The following is a 13,092-nucleotide window of genomic DNA, read 5'->3' as shown; positions in this document are numbered from 1 at the left end:
ACATCTGTGACTATAGGAAATCTTTGGATTGTCAAATTTTTTTTTTATTTTTTTTTTTATGGCGGTTGGGTAGTCAATTTTTATTAGAAGAAAGAAGGTGTGTTGTATATATACACAACCCCTTGGTATTATGGAGTCAGGAGCTTTTTATATTCTTGAAAAAAAATTAGAGTTTAAGGTTTAACAGTTTTTCACATATTATTTTCGAGAGAAAAATTACTCAAATTTTATGTTGTAATAAATGTTGCGACCGACCAGGAACTCATGTTCTCATGGTTAGATACCCTTACGCTGTGTTAATTCCGGCATGCTGGACTCTTAAAAAAAATCTAAAAAGATTTTGTCTATCGTGTTGGGTTGAAACCAAAACCTATTGGAGCCGAAGATAATATCCTAAAGGAGTTCCAACACTCCATTGTGTCATTGAACACCAATGTGTTTGTTTAGTGTATTTGTAATAAAAAAATTCTAACGAGTGTTGAAGGAAGAAAATGTGATAGGTTATCTACATTATAGTCTTGTTTCAGAGCACAACCAATGGAACTCAGAGATCTTATATGCTTATTTTTGTTGTATATGGTACAAAAACCAATATATTTAAATTGTGTATAGTTACTGATTAGAGAAGTTTGTATGAAAAATTTTTTACCATGCTCTTGCTGAATATATTGTGAAATATCCCTAAATTGGTACTCTCAGTTAAGGGTCATATGTGTTGTTTGCATTTTTAATTATGCATAGGCCTTTCTATGATTTATTCATCGTTCAAACAACAAATTAACGACGACATGTGAAGAGTTTGTTATTTATTCTGCTGCATGTTTCTTAGCGTTCGAATTTAGATTTTTAAAGTGAGAAAACACCATCAATGAAGTTTAGTTTCAATTTTTTATCGAACATCCAAAGTCATTACATACAGTCACAAACAAAATCTACAAGTTCTTATCGTCCGCACCGGGTTAGAACAACAGATTCACAAACACCAACACAATCGAGAATGTACAGAAACACGGAGTCACCCGAGAGTTACCAGTTTCGGCTTCTGAGTAAATTAAAAGCCGGCAAATCTTGCACGCTCAACACATCTTCGAGTGCCATCTCACGCTCCAGCTGTAATTGTGTAGACTTGAGCACATCCTACACATAAGCAAGAAAGATCGCATTGTCCATTAGCTAAACGATCGAGTTCTGATGTATTATACATAGTCCACAGAAATAACAGAGTCGGGTCTGACATTAAATTCCATATATGATGCGCGCTTTGCCAGCCACTGTGCGTCCAACAATTTGAAGGCGACGCAGAAGATTTTGTCAAAAGCCATCCCGTCTTCCGCTAGCAATTCTAGAAACTGCTGCCCTGCCTTAGAGCTCACATTTCCTGCACAAGTCGCTTCATTATCACTTTAGATATGTGCGCCATTATTATCTAACATGTATAGTTACTAACCGTCCTGGATAATAATGCCACAATTTTATTTTTTAAGTTAAACTTATGAATAGTATATTTATAAGGAACAATTTTATTATTTCTATTTAACAAATAATAATCAATTTCTCGTTATTTTTTCTATTTATCCCATTACCTTTTTATCAATTCTTTAATAAATTTTTCATAATATCTACAGCACTTTTATATTAAAATATTATTATTTGTTAGTCTGTACCAAATAAAGTGGAATAATTATCCCGCATGGAGGGAGTATAATCGGATATTCTTACCAGACTGAAGATCTAACATCTGGACGAGCATAAAGGAAATGTTGATGCCAGCCACAGCAAATGGATATTCCCAATCCGACCTGTTTCCGTCTATCTTGTGCAACAAACTTTGATATGAATCCTGTCGAGGTTAAAGAGCAGTATAAAATTAAACAATAACTAAAAAAATTCAGTCGAAATGTCAAGAAAGTGGTAATACGAACAGGGTATGTTTCGGCAAAGAAGATTAAGTTCTCCAGCGATATGAATCCTCCACCCCTAAAAGAAATCCATCATAGACTTTAATCAGGTTACTATCGATCTACAGCAAACGTACAAAAAGGACATTGAAACCAGACCTGAAATCAGTTGAAGGATCAGATCCTTGCCATCCCATATCTTTCCAAACCTCAGATTTAAGGGCAGGGAGGGGTCTGTCGGGATATGATAATCTCCATAGTTGTCTAAGTGCATCCTATGGAAAACCAACCATAATTTATATATGTGTAGGTATCCAAGATAGGACTCCCTTCAAGAATATATGTTGAATTTTCAAACATAACAGGAGTAAAAATCATCAAATAACTCTCTAGAAAAATAATGTTGTGGGCGAAGGTAAATCACACAAATTTTAAAAAATGTGGGGTGATTTTGGCAGAGGTCCTCCCCACCCTACCCTCTAAAGTTCCATTTTTTCCAATATTTTGTTTCTTACAGCAGGTCAGTTTGTAATTTACCCAAAAAAATTGGAAAAAAATGGAGATTACATACTTGATGCTCTGAAGATGTGCCATCAAAAGGTATCGACAATCTCTCCTTAAGTTGTTTCAGCCGCTCTTTCTGCCATTAAGCAAATTCAAGAATCAAGGATAAATGTAAGAATAAAAAACGAATATAGCTATGCGTTGAAGACAAAAATTACATGTAGCAGCTCGGAAAAGACAAAAAATGCATTTGGGCATGAAATCTAGTATACACTGAACTCAATAAAAAAAACAAACACATTCACCTATCCCAACTGGTATCTTGACCCACTCTGCCTAAATTGCTAAACTAATTAACAGCATGTAAATGGTAGATAACCCAAGTTTCAATGTGATCCTGTGAACCCGACATGAACTTGAGCCTTCTGATTTTTGCCCCCATCTTTGTATGTCTGAAACCAGGTGTAATGCTTCAGGTTGTGTGTATATTTTATATATATATTAAATCCGCTAAAATGTTACAAACTGTGTTTAATTATGTCCCCAATTTCACTCTATGCAATTGGTATGAAATTATTTCCCCCATTCAAAAACATCATATTCAATATTTATTTTTCACTTAAAATATCACAAGCTAAACTTACTTTTCATTAAAAAAAAAAAAAAAAGCTCAAATTGGAACCACTGAAAACAACCCAAAGCACAACTAAACACAGTATATGATTGTTTAGAGTATATATAAATAAATATATATATATACATATATATATAAACTATAAAAAATCCAGACTTGAAGTTAAAAAAGACATAAATCCCAGTACATAATTAAAGGTTCAGTTCTCTGAGTTATTTTCAATTTTTTTACAAAGCAACACTCACGATTCATTGTAAAAATATATTGTTTCCTCTAACAAGACATCACATCTAACCACTATTTTAAGCTAAAATTCAAAATCAAGAAACACAACCAAAAAACACACAAATACTCAAATTTATGTTGCACAAAGAAGAAAGTAAATCAAGTTTCTTTTCTCATCTCCCTAAATGTTGATGAAGTTTTTGTGAGTACCTGCAAAGAGCTAAGAATAACAGGTTGGAAGTTGTTTTCTCCATTTTGCATGCCTGAGATGAACGGTAATATCCTTCCAAACAGAGATCCAGATGCGAGGACGACAGTTGCTGGAGGAAGTAAAGATTATTAAGCAATCATAAAGCCAACAACACCTAATAATAAATTACATAGATTATACATCTAAAACAATATCATTCTCTAAAAATTTAGAATTCAGGACTAAATGAGAATCATGGATACAGATGAATCCTTAACCTAAAAGGATTACCATTATTGGCATCAAACCAATAATGAGTCGGATAAGCTAAATCTTCTAATCAATAATTACACCAAAGAAAGAGTTTTTAAATCAGATAGTGGACATGTTTGCCTTTTGTTGAATTTTCTTCATTGCTCAATAGGCAATTCGATAAGCCAATGATTTTTTTTGAGTTATTGACCATTTTTCTTGATTCTGGAGTTTCTCCGAATTTGAAAGTTATCACTTGGATACTTTTAGTCAAGCCTAATTAAGGATTCACTATTAAGGATCTACGCCCACGCATGAAAAATGCCTTCCAATTATTTTCTCTTCTTTGCCCCTTTGGGTTTAGAGTCAAAAACTAATTAAAGCAGCGTTACTATCCATAAGTTCTTGCAACAACAAGGTTCTACTATTGTACATCTTGCAGGCTATAAGATCTACACTACATTATTAGTGACTGCTTATCCATAGAGAAGCCATGGATACGGAATTACGGATATAACACAACTCCCTCAATAACTTCTGTGAATAAAATGAATCCACTTACGAGAACATCTAAATGGTCGCAAATGGATAAAGTCCAAAATCTTAATTACAAGAATAGCAACCAATTCAGCTGCAATAACATTCAGACGTCCAAGAACGACAAGTGACTTAACCCTTTCATGTCAAACTAACTATAAATACATTCAAAAGCAAGGATTATTGACTTTGATCTATTCCCCTGTGTTTGAAAATCAGCTATAGCTCATATAACATCAACCAAATCAAATATTACAACACAGTCTTTTCTGTTTCTTCTCAATCCAGATATCTTAATAATTCATTTCAACAGATTTTCTACGTGATTCAATAGATTTCTTATATGGTTTAACATATGCTTATGTCTTCAACATAAACTTTATCCGGTTCATCGTCACTATCATAAAACTACTCAAGCTAATCACCATAAACATCACATTTTTAGATTAATTATCAGTTAAGACATCACATTTTATGTTTTAAATCGTAGCACCTAATACCTATTTTCGCCGGAAAAACATCTAAAACACAAGACACGGAAACAAAGCCAAAACAAAACAAACAGTTTTATCCTCTTTTAAAAAAAGCAATAAATAAGAACAAAATTGCAGTAAGTTCACAACCTAACCATTGCGCCCACTGCGCAAGAACATTGGAAAAGATCAGCGACCAGTGCAGGTGCTCCTTCCTCCGTTGATCATCCAAAGCATCTCCCAGCAATTGATCCTTTCATTTTTACACAGACATACAAAGGAACATATATACAGACATGTACACTGATATACCGATTGAAATTCTGTACAAAATTCAAAATTACCTCAGCGTGTCTATCGTAATCGAGATCCCTAATTCCAAGCAGAGGCTCGTTTAACGAGTCGACTCTCGAAGTCTCGAAACGATCATATCTTCCCCCATCGACATCGCCGTGGTGGAGTCGTCTCCTCAGAGTACGGGAATCCATCACGATTCGCAATTCTTCAAAACGGTGTCGTCCTGATCAACTCCTATGTCCAGCAGAAACACCACAAAGTGCAGAAATTCGAATTGAAAAGGGAGACTGAGCAAGGCTGCCCTAAAGCACTGAAAATTCCCTAATAAATACCAAACAAACCCTGCCTGGTTTTCACCAAATAGTTTATTGTGTGTTTGCGTGACTCCTAGCACTCTCCATCGCGATCCTTGGAACCTTGAAACTCGCTTTCTTCCTTCCGAATTAAGGAAGAATTGTTATTTGATTCCTGGCAAGGTTGACATTTTTTTTTTTTTAATAACGTTTTGAAAGGTCGGGCAGGATGTATGTTATGTGTGTCAGCGTACAACATTTACAGCGTAGTGTATTATGACATTCTTTAATAATTTTGGGTATGTGCTTTGGGATGTATTTTTTTTTAAAAAAATAATAATTTTTTTCAAATAGCATTGAGTACACTACCTTTTAAATAAGGGAAAGTTGATTAAAATGTCAGACAAATACATTGGTAATTCAGTCCTTATTAGAACTTAGTTACTCTCCAGTTTCTGCTTTATGAATTAGGTTTGTTATAACTTCCTAATGTCTATTTTTCCTTTAATCACCGTTGTATACGCAACATGTACTCGAAATAGGTTGATCAATATTTCAAATGTTGTAATATATATCTATATTACTTCCTGTTCTACCCCTATTGTAACATTATATACTTCTAGTTAGAAATCGCGTATATTTTCTTTTTGTGAATTAAAAATAATAATAATTACTTCAAGATTTAATAGGGGTAAAGGCAGAAAACCTCTCATAACTCCCGTCACACCGATTTTAAACCATTTTTCTTCAATCTCCAGGCAAACCGATGCTCTCGAATCTCCGGCAATCAAGTAACAACCGATTCGGTGCAAAAATGTAAAGAAAACAGCTGACCGCTCCCATCCCCCAAGACAAGCTTGGAGAAGTAAGTGCCAGGTTGGACTTTTTCAAGTTTTGATTTATTGACCTCGATATTATACCGTAATTTGTTCGATTATTTGAGGTGTAAGTCTTGGTCCCGTGTTTGTATGTATTGGTTTGGTGTTGAGAAGCCCTAAGTGATCGGTGTAGTTTTATTTGTTAATCGGATTTACAATCGTTCGTATATTTGCCCAGATACACCGAGTTGCGTGTTTTATTTTGGCACCGATTTTGGATTATTTTATTTATTCAATTTGTGATTTTTGTTAATTTTGTAGATGTACATTTTGTTTAGTTACCCGAAGTTGCATATTTTTGTATTTTTGTTTGATTGTTCAGGTAATGTAAATTGGTGGTATTTATTTACAAACTGGGGAAAGAATACAAATAGGTTATCATCCAATTTACAGTACCATGTTTCCATAACGAGGTTGAGAAAATGAATAAATGCATATTAGATGAACATATTAGAGCCATCAAAATGACTCAATTCGGCCATTTTCTGGACTGCTCAAAGATGAGGTTGTAGTGGCACCACCTACTTACCTTGATTAATAACTTTAGCCCGGAGCCCACGTCATTCAACATCGGAGCTGACATTATGGAAACAACATGATATTATATTTACCATTTGTTCCCACATGTTAGCATCACCAAATAGCTCAATCCATTACCAATATGCTTGCAGAAGGCATATATATACCTGTAATCTTAACGTATATAACTTCATAATAGCAATGTAGTTGTGTGGCATGTGCAAATTTAGTGTTTAGTTATGCTATATAGGTAATAGTTGTACTTAGCAATAACAACGGGTTTTAATCAACTATTAGAACTCCAAATGATTACCCAATAACAAGATATTATATTTATCATTCGTTCTTACAGAGCTGCATCATCAAATACCTCAGTAATTAGTAATATACCCGCAGAATACATTTACAAACCTCTACTATTTCATTATATATTTGTGTAATAGAGTTACATACCACTTACTATAGTAAAATATGCCAGCGGATCCAACCGGTTATATCTTATTGATGCATAAAGTAATTATATTACACTCATTGAATAACGTTATATGGCTTTGTAATCAGGCTATTGAAAAATATGACATAAGCTGCTGAATGTAAATGTATTATGCCCAAACCTTTCCACCGAGTATCTATGCCCTAGTAACTTATGTTTCGGAAACAGACCGTTCTTTGTTTGAAACATTCAATTATTGTCGGTAATCAGGGATGAATGTATCATTATAGTATTCCCATGAATCCTAGAACTTTATGTAAAGATAAAAAAATACATATTTATTGTGGATGACTGAACAAGTCATAAAGGACTTAGTTAAACTATGTTGGTTGTTACTTGTACATGTTTTATTGTCTTGCCTTTGAAAAGTGTGGGCATGTGCTGTTGAATGTAAACGTACTATGCCCAAATTTTTCCATCGGGGCTGGGAGAAGAAGTACTCACACCGAGTTCGTGAATTGGCCCCTGCATAAGAGGATCAACTGCAATCAAGCACATTCACGGATACCTGCTACTACACAGATAATACCTAAGCAACCATTATTTATACCTTGAATGTCGGTGTTTGTACCCGGAGCACATACTAACATACCTGCATCAAATACCGATATGTCCTAGCGCAGATCTTACGTACCGATAATGTTGGTATCACATGCTTCAATATCGGGTATATATACCCTGGTAACCTGTGCTTAGGTAACCGACCATTTTCGGTTCAAAATATTCACTTTTGTCGGTAATCAGGGATGAATTCATTGTGATAGTATTTCCATAACACTCTGAATTATATAAAGAGATAAACAACATATTTACTATAGATGGCTAAACAAGTAAAAAATGACTTAGTTATATTGTATGATATATATAGAATTATACTATAACCTCCACTTGTTGATAGCTAAACAAGTTATAAATGACTAAGTTAAATTATATTAGTTGTTAGAATACATGATTTCTGTCACGAATTGAAAATCTTTAGACTTATTACATAGTAATCTACATCGTAGCACACACAGTAACATTCAAGTGAAAACGCTAGTTATAATCTACTATTAGGACTTCAAGTGTTTTTTGAGTAATAAGAGAAACACATCTTGTCTAAAATATTTTGACCCATGATATAATAAACCAAACTACTGCACATTTATAAACTCAATATCAATTAGCCAGAAATATTTCAAAGAAGTATAACTTGGTTGAGCTTGTATGTACTTCAACATGGCTCCGATGTACCCCCTATTGATTTTAATGTACCAATTCTTATCAAATTATGTACCCGTGCTCTGATTTCATGTAAATAAAAAAATAACATTATGACATAGGTGGGTAACTGTGTACCTGCATACTTTAAATGAATGCTCGTTTCAATGTACTTTGACATAAAGTGAGCTCGATAGATTTCGATTAGAACAAGAATTCATAACCCTTTTAGTATGGGTCTAACGATTGCAACACAGTATACTACTTACTTTTTGCCATTTAGAAAATTAATTAACATAAATTTACTATAATTTTTAAATGGATAATACGCTACAGGCCCATGTGTTTCGTGACACCAACTATATATTCTTCAAAATAAACAAAATACTGACCCACAATTTGTGTACCTGCGTTACATTTTAAGAAACATTTATCATCAACGAGTCATATATAAAAAATCATCATCACATATCCGTAATTCTCATTCATCTACCACATTACATCAAAGTTTTAAAATAGCATCAATGCAACACTCTTATTGTTGTATATTTATATACAACATTACATTATGTCTAGCACATCAAAAATAATTATAATGAAAGGATTGATGAACATCCTATAAAAAAAAAAAAAAAAATTACACCTCTACAACAATCGCGCCTGGCTTTAACCAATTTCCAGCGGAGCTAATAGAGAAAAACACTGATTTGTTAATTGTCTTCTCCATCAGGGGATTGACTAAAATCGACCACACTCAAGGATATCTGCTACTACACAGATAATACCTAAGCAACCATTGTTTATACTTTGAATGTCGGTGTCTGTACCCAAAGCACCTACTTATATACCTACATTAAATACCGACATACCCTAACGCAGATCTTACAAACTTATAATAATAGTGTCATATGCTTCTATAAAGTGTACATATGCCTTGGTAACCTGTGCATGGGAAACCGACCATCTTCGATTCAAAATATTTACTTGTTGTCAATAACCATAGAATTCATCATGATGGTGTTACCGAGATGATCATATATGTTACAATGACAGAGCTTATCTACAATGTTACAATTACAAATCATATATTCATAGCAAAATAGGATCTTGATTGGCCAATGATAATCAACTAATAATTGAAAAAAGCAAATGTCTATATATAAAACAAAAATAAAGGCATGGATTTATGTGTGCAATCAAAACTTACACCAATTGTATCGTCTTTTAGTAACAACATCTCTTACATTGTATAAAACATATAACATACCTAGTACATCTTCTGAATGTTCATATTTCCAAATAAGCAGTACTGCTATAATCATGGGCGTGAGAACCCATACTACACAGAACAACACTCTCCAATTCAGCCAATAACTCAAGCTAGTAAGATCTTTTATCTGCGAGCAACTGCATTCTGTTACGAATATTGCACTTTAATTTCAAATCTAATCATTAAAAATTATGCTAAAAATAGAAGGAAAGAGCATGGGCGGCGCGCCATCTCTTCCATACTTCAAGTTAAAAAAACCACCGCCACCACGACAACAACAAGTAGAAGCTAAATAAACAAAGAACAACGGTTAAATACACATTGACAAAACATCTGACAGACATTGATCAAATCACATTTGTTACAATCGAACGCAAGAATTCAATATCCAAGCCGAAACCACTTCAGACACATAGCAGAAGATAACAACTTACTTAATCGAAACAAAGAAGTTCAACTACAAAGTAAATAAGCAAAGCCTGCAAGACCGGAAGTAGAACTGGATTCTTCTTTGGCAATAGAGATTGGAACTCGGGAATGGTGGAGGATAAATTTGAGCTGCATTTTCATTTCTCTCGTTGGTGACGGTGATCCGTAGAGAAAGAACAAAATCAAAATGAATTTAGTGTAACACGTGCACCAAAACAAGTGGCCACCAACACTTTTAGAACAAATTTAAGATTCATAAAAATACACATTATATGTTAATAAAGTTTTATTACAAGTAATGAGTTCGAATAAAATTGAGTTTTGTTTTAGGGAGAGTTGGTTTGCATCGATTCGGCATCTAACTATTCAATCCAAAATGATGGAGTACCTTCAATCGACTTCAACCAATTGTATCAAAAGCCCGATGGAAGGTCCACGGAGTTATATAAAAAACAAAGGAAAACAGAAAGATAGTAGAAAAAAACCTTGTTGGAGGCGTTGCTATAGCTACAATCTGTAAGATCGGATTTTGCGTTGTTTAAATCCCGACAGTATCCTAACATAGAATATGATTTTTATCACAAAATCTAATAGCTTACTATTTTCCACCGATTTTCTTCTTCTTCAAGATTTGAGCGTGCTTCTCTGTTAACAATAGGACTGAACATCTGCGTCAACACAACACATTCCAGATATATTACTAACCTTAGAAAACTCTAAGGTGTGTCGATTCTTGCCGGATACATAGCGCAACCGACTGGATGGCAACATCAATTTCGAAGGGGAGAGAGAGATAGGCTACTGGAGAATGGTTGGGTCTTCAAGATCGGCAAATCGTAGGCAAGCAAATGGCCCGTTCGATTTTGCAGTTGTCGATTTTTTCCTCTCCGATTTCGCGCGAAGAAAAAGATGAATTTCGAGAGATTGCAGTAGTTTGGGTGAGAGAAGGAGGAGAGAGTAAACAACACGATAAAAGAAGGGAGTGCAATGCAAGGGATTTAAAATAGGGACTGAATTTAAATCTAATTATCCGTTTAAATAAACATATTTTATCTTAGGGGTTGTTTGTTTCGAAAATTTGATAGAATTTCATGGGATTTGGATTTTAAAATCCCATGAAATTCATATTTGGTTTTAAAAAATAATAATAAAATTTAAAGTGATAGTATTTAAAAAATAGATTCAAAATCCTACGAATAAGAGATTTTTTTAGTAAAGGGTAAACCTTATTACTTTTAAATTTCATTCTATTGAATTTTAAATTTTATTTTTATATCCTCTTAAAAAAATATATTATATATTATAAATATATTTATAAAAAATTAAATTAAAGTATTTTAAGATTAATTCTGGAATTATATATTAAATTAAATTAATACTCCCTCCGTCCATTTTCTAATGTCTTATTTGATATTTACACTCATTTTTAGGAAATTAGAGTTTTTATTATAAAATGACAAATTTGCCCTTAATCTTGTGTATAGAAAATGAAAGAGTAAATAAAGTAAGGGTAAAAGAGTAAATTTTGTGTATAAAAATAGAAAGATGACAATAATTGTTGGACATTCCAAATAGGAAAATAGGACGTTAATTTGTGAACGGAGGGAGTATTATTTTTTATGGTACAATATTTTTTAAATAAATTAATAAACTCATTGTTTTAAATTGTTATTTATTTTAAATTTTATTTGAATTATAAAATTATCGGGATGACAATGAGTCGGGTTCAGCCGGAATTGAGATCGTCCCGAATGTATATTGTCAGACTCGAGACCCAAATTAGATTTGATTATACCGGACCCGGCCGAAACTATACCCGCTAAGACCCTATGAATCTAACAAATCCAAAATTTTTTTTTATGATTCTTATATTTTAATTTAAAATTGCACATGTACCGAACCCAATATATATTAAAATTTATGTATTTTATTAAAAAATATTATAATAAAATAATGAATAAATTAAACTTAAAAATAGTTTTTAATATAATTATATTTTTAGAAATTATTTTTTTTATATGTATAGTCGATATATTATTAATATTATAAATCGAATCCGGGTGCGAGTAGGGTCCGCTTAGACCATAGACTCGATTAGAATACCCAGAACATGACCTGGACCCAAATCTAATACCAAATAATTGGACTCAACTTCAAATAAATAGGTTGAGCCCGGGTCGGATCTCGAGTTTACGCTAACTTATTGTCATCCCTATAAAATTATTGATACATTTTAAATTTATATTAATTATAAATTAGATGTTCAATTTATCAAAATAAATAAAATCTATAAGGGGTTGTTTGGTTCAAGGACTTTTCTGATGAGATTGGGATTTTGCAGTATGATTTATATGTGATAGGATTTATTGTATTTAGATTTCGAATCCTATCCTGTGTTTGGTCGGAGGTGCTTGGTTCAAGGATTTTGATTTTTGATATTTTAAATGACGTAGTTATCCTTTCACGGGTTTTATTTATTGTGATAAATTAAACTTTACATCTTTTTTTTCCGTGAACTTTATTTTTTACTAAATTTAGTGTATTCTAATAAAAAAAATTTAATTCGATTTTCAATTAATAATAAAAGATATAATATATATTCACACAAAATATATATTGTAATATATAATCTATACACTACAAAATACGACAATTTAGTTATTTTTTATACTATCGACATTCTTTCTCATATTTAATATAAAAATAATAATTTAAACTAATAATACAAAATTAATACACCATTAAACTAAATTTAAATTATTAATTGATATTTTAAATTATTAATTTATTTAAATTATAATTAGTAAAAGAATTAAATATATATAACATTTTTATAAATAAATATATGATTTGTAGTAGTATGATTAAATATAATATTATATTTTATAAAACCAATAAAATATAATTTAAATGTAAATATATATTTATATACATTTAATATTAAAAAGGAAAAAAATATAATTTTTTTATGGGAGGGTATAATAGTAAAATAAAAAATGC

At 32.3% G+C, this 13,092-nt stretch overlaps 1 protein-coding gene across 2 annotated transcripts; it reads right to left on the bottom strand.

The window, feature by feature from the left end:
* Positions 1-871: 871 nt before the first annotated feature.
* LOC127264095 (uncharacterized) lies at positions 872-5,503 on the bottom strand. Of its 2 annotated transcripts, XM_051293473.1 has the most exons (10): positions 5,357-5,503; positions 5,058-5,244; positions 4,864-4,966; positions 3,472-3,581; positions 2,470-2,538; positions 2,058-2,173; positions 1,923-1,977; positions 1,720-1,840; positions 1,236-1,378; positions 872-1,137 (listed from the first exon to the last, which is right to left on the bottom strand). In XM_051293473.1, the coding sequence occupies exons 2-10, from the start codon at positions 5,199-5,201 to the stop codon at positions 1,027-1,029; spliced, it is 972 nt and encodes a 323-aa protein (XP_051149430.1). In that variant the 5' UTR covers positions 5,202-5,244; positions 5,357-5,503; the 3' UTR covers positions 872-1,026. The 2 variants fall into 2 exon arrangements, with proteins under 2 accessions (XP_051149430.1, XP_051149428.1); XM_051293471.1 differs by having other exon boundaries at positions 5,058-5,499.
* Between the last annotated feature and the right edge of the window lie 7,589 nt (positions 5,504-13,092).

Source organism: Andrographis paniculata, unplaced genomic scaffold, assembly GCF_009805555.1.
Source record: "Andrographis paniculata isolate CXL003 unplaced genomic scaffold, ASM980555v1 Contig69END, whole genome shotgun sequence".
Taxonomy (NCBI): Eukaryota; Viridiplantae; Streptophyta; class Magnoliopsida; order Lamiales; family Acanthaceae; genus Andrographis; species Andrographis paniculata.
This window is presented reverse-complemented; position numbering and strand designations above follow the sequence as displayed.

Coding starts and splice junctions, on each gene's coding strand:
- LOC127264095 (XM_051293473.1), bottom strand. CDS start 5,201: ATGGATTCCCGTACTCTGAGGAGACGACTCCACCACGGCGATGTCGAT. Junction 4,967..5,057: donor ATTACGATAGACACGCTGAG/GTAATTTTGAAT, acceptor TAAAAATGAAAG/GATCAATTGCTGGGAGATGC. Junction 1,978..2,057: donor GATCCTTCAACTGATTTCAG/GTCTGGTTTCAA, acceptor GATTTCTTTTAG/GGGTGGAGGATTCATATCGC.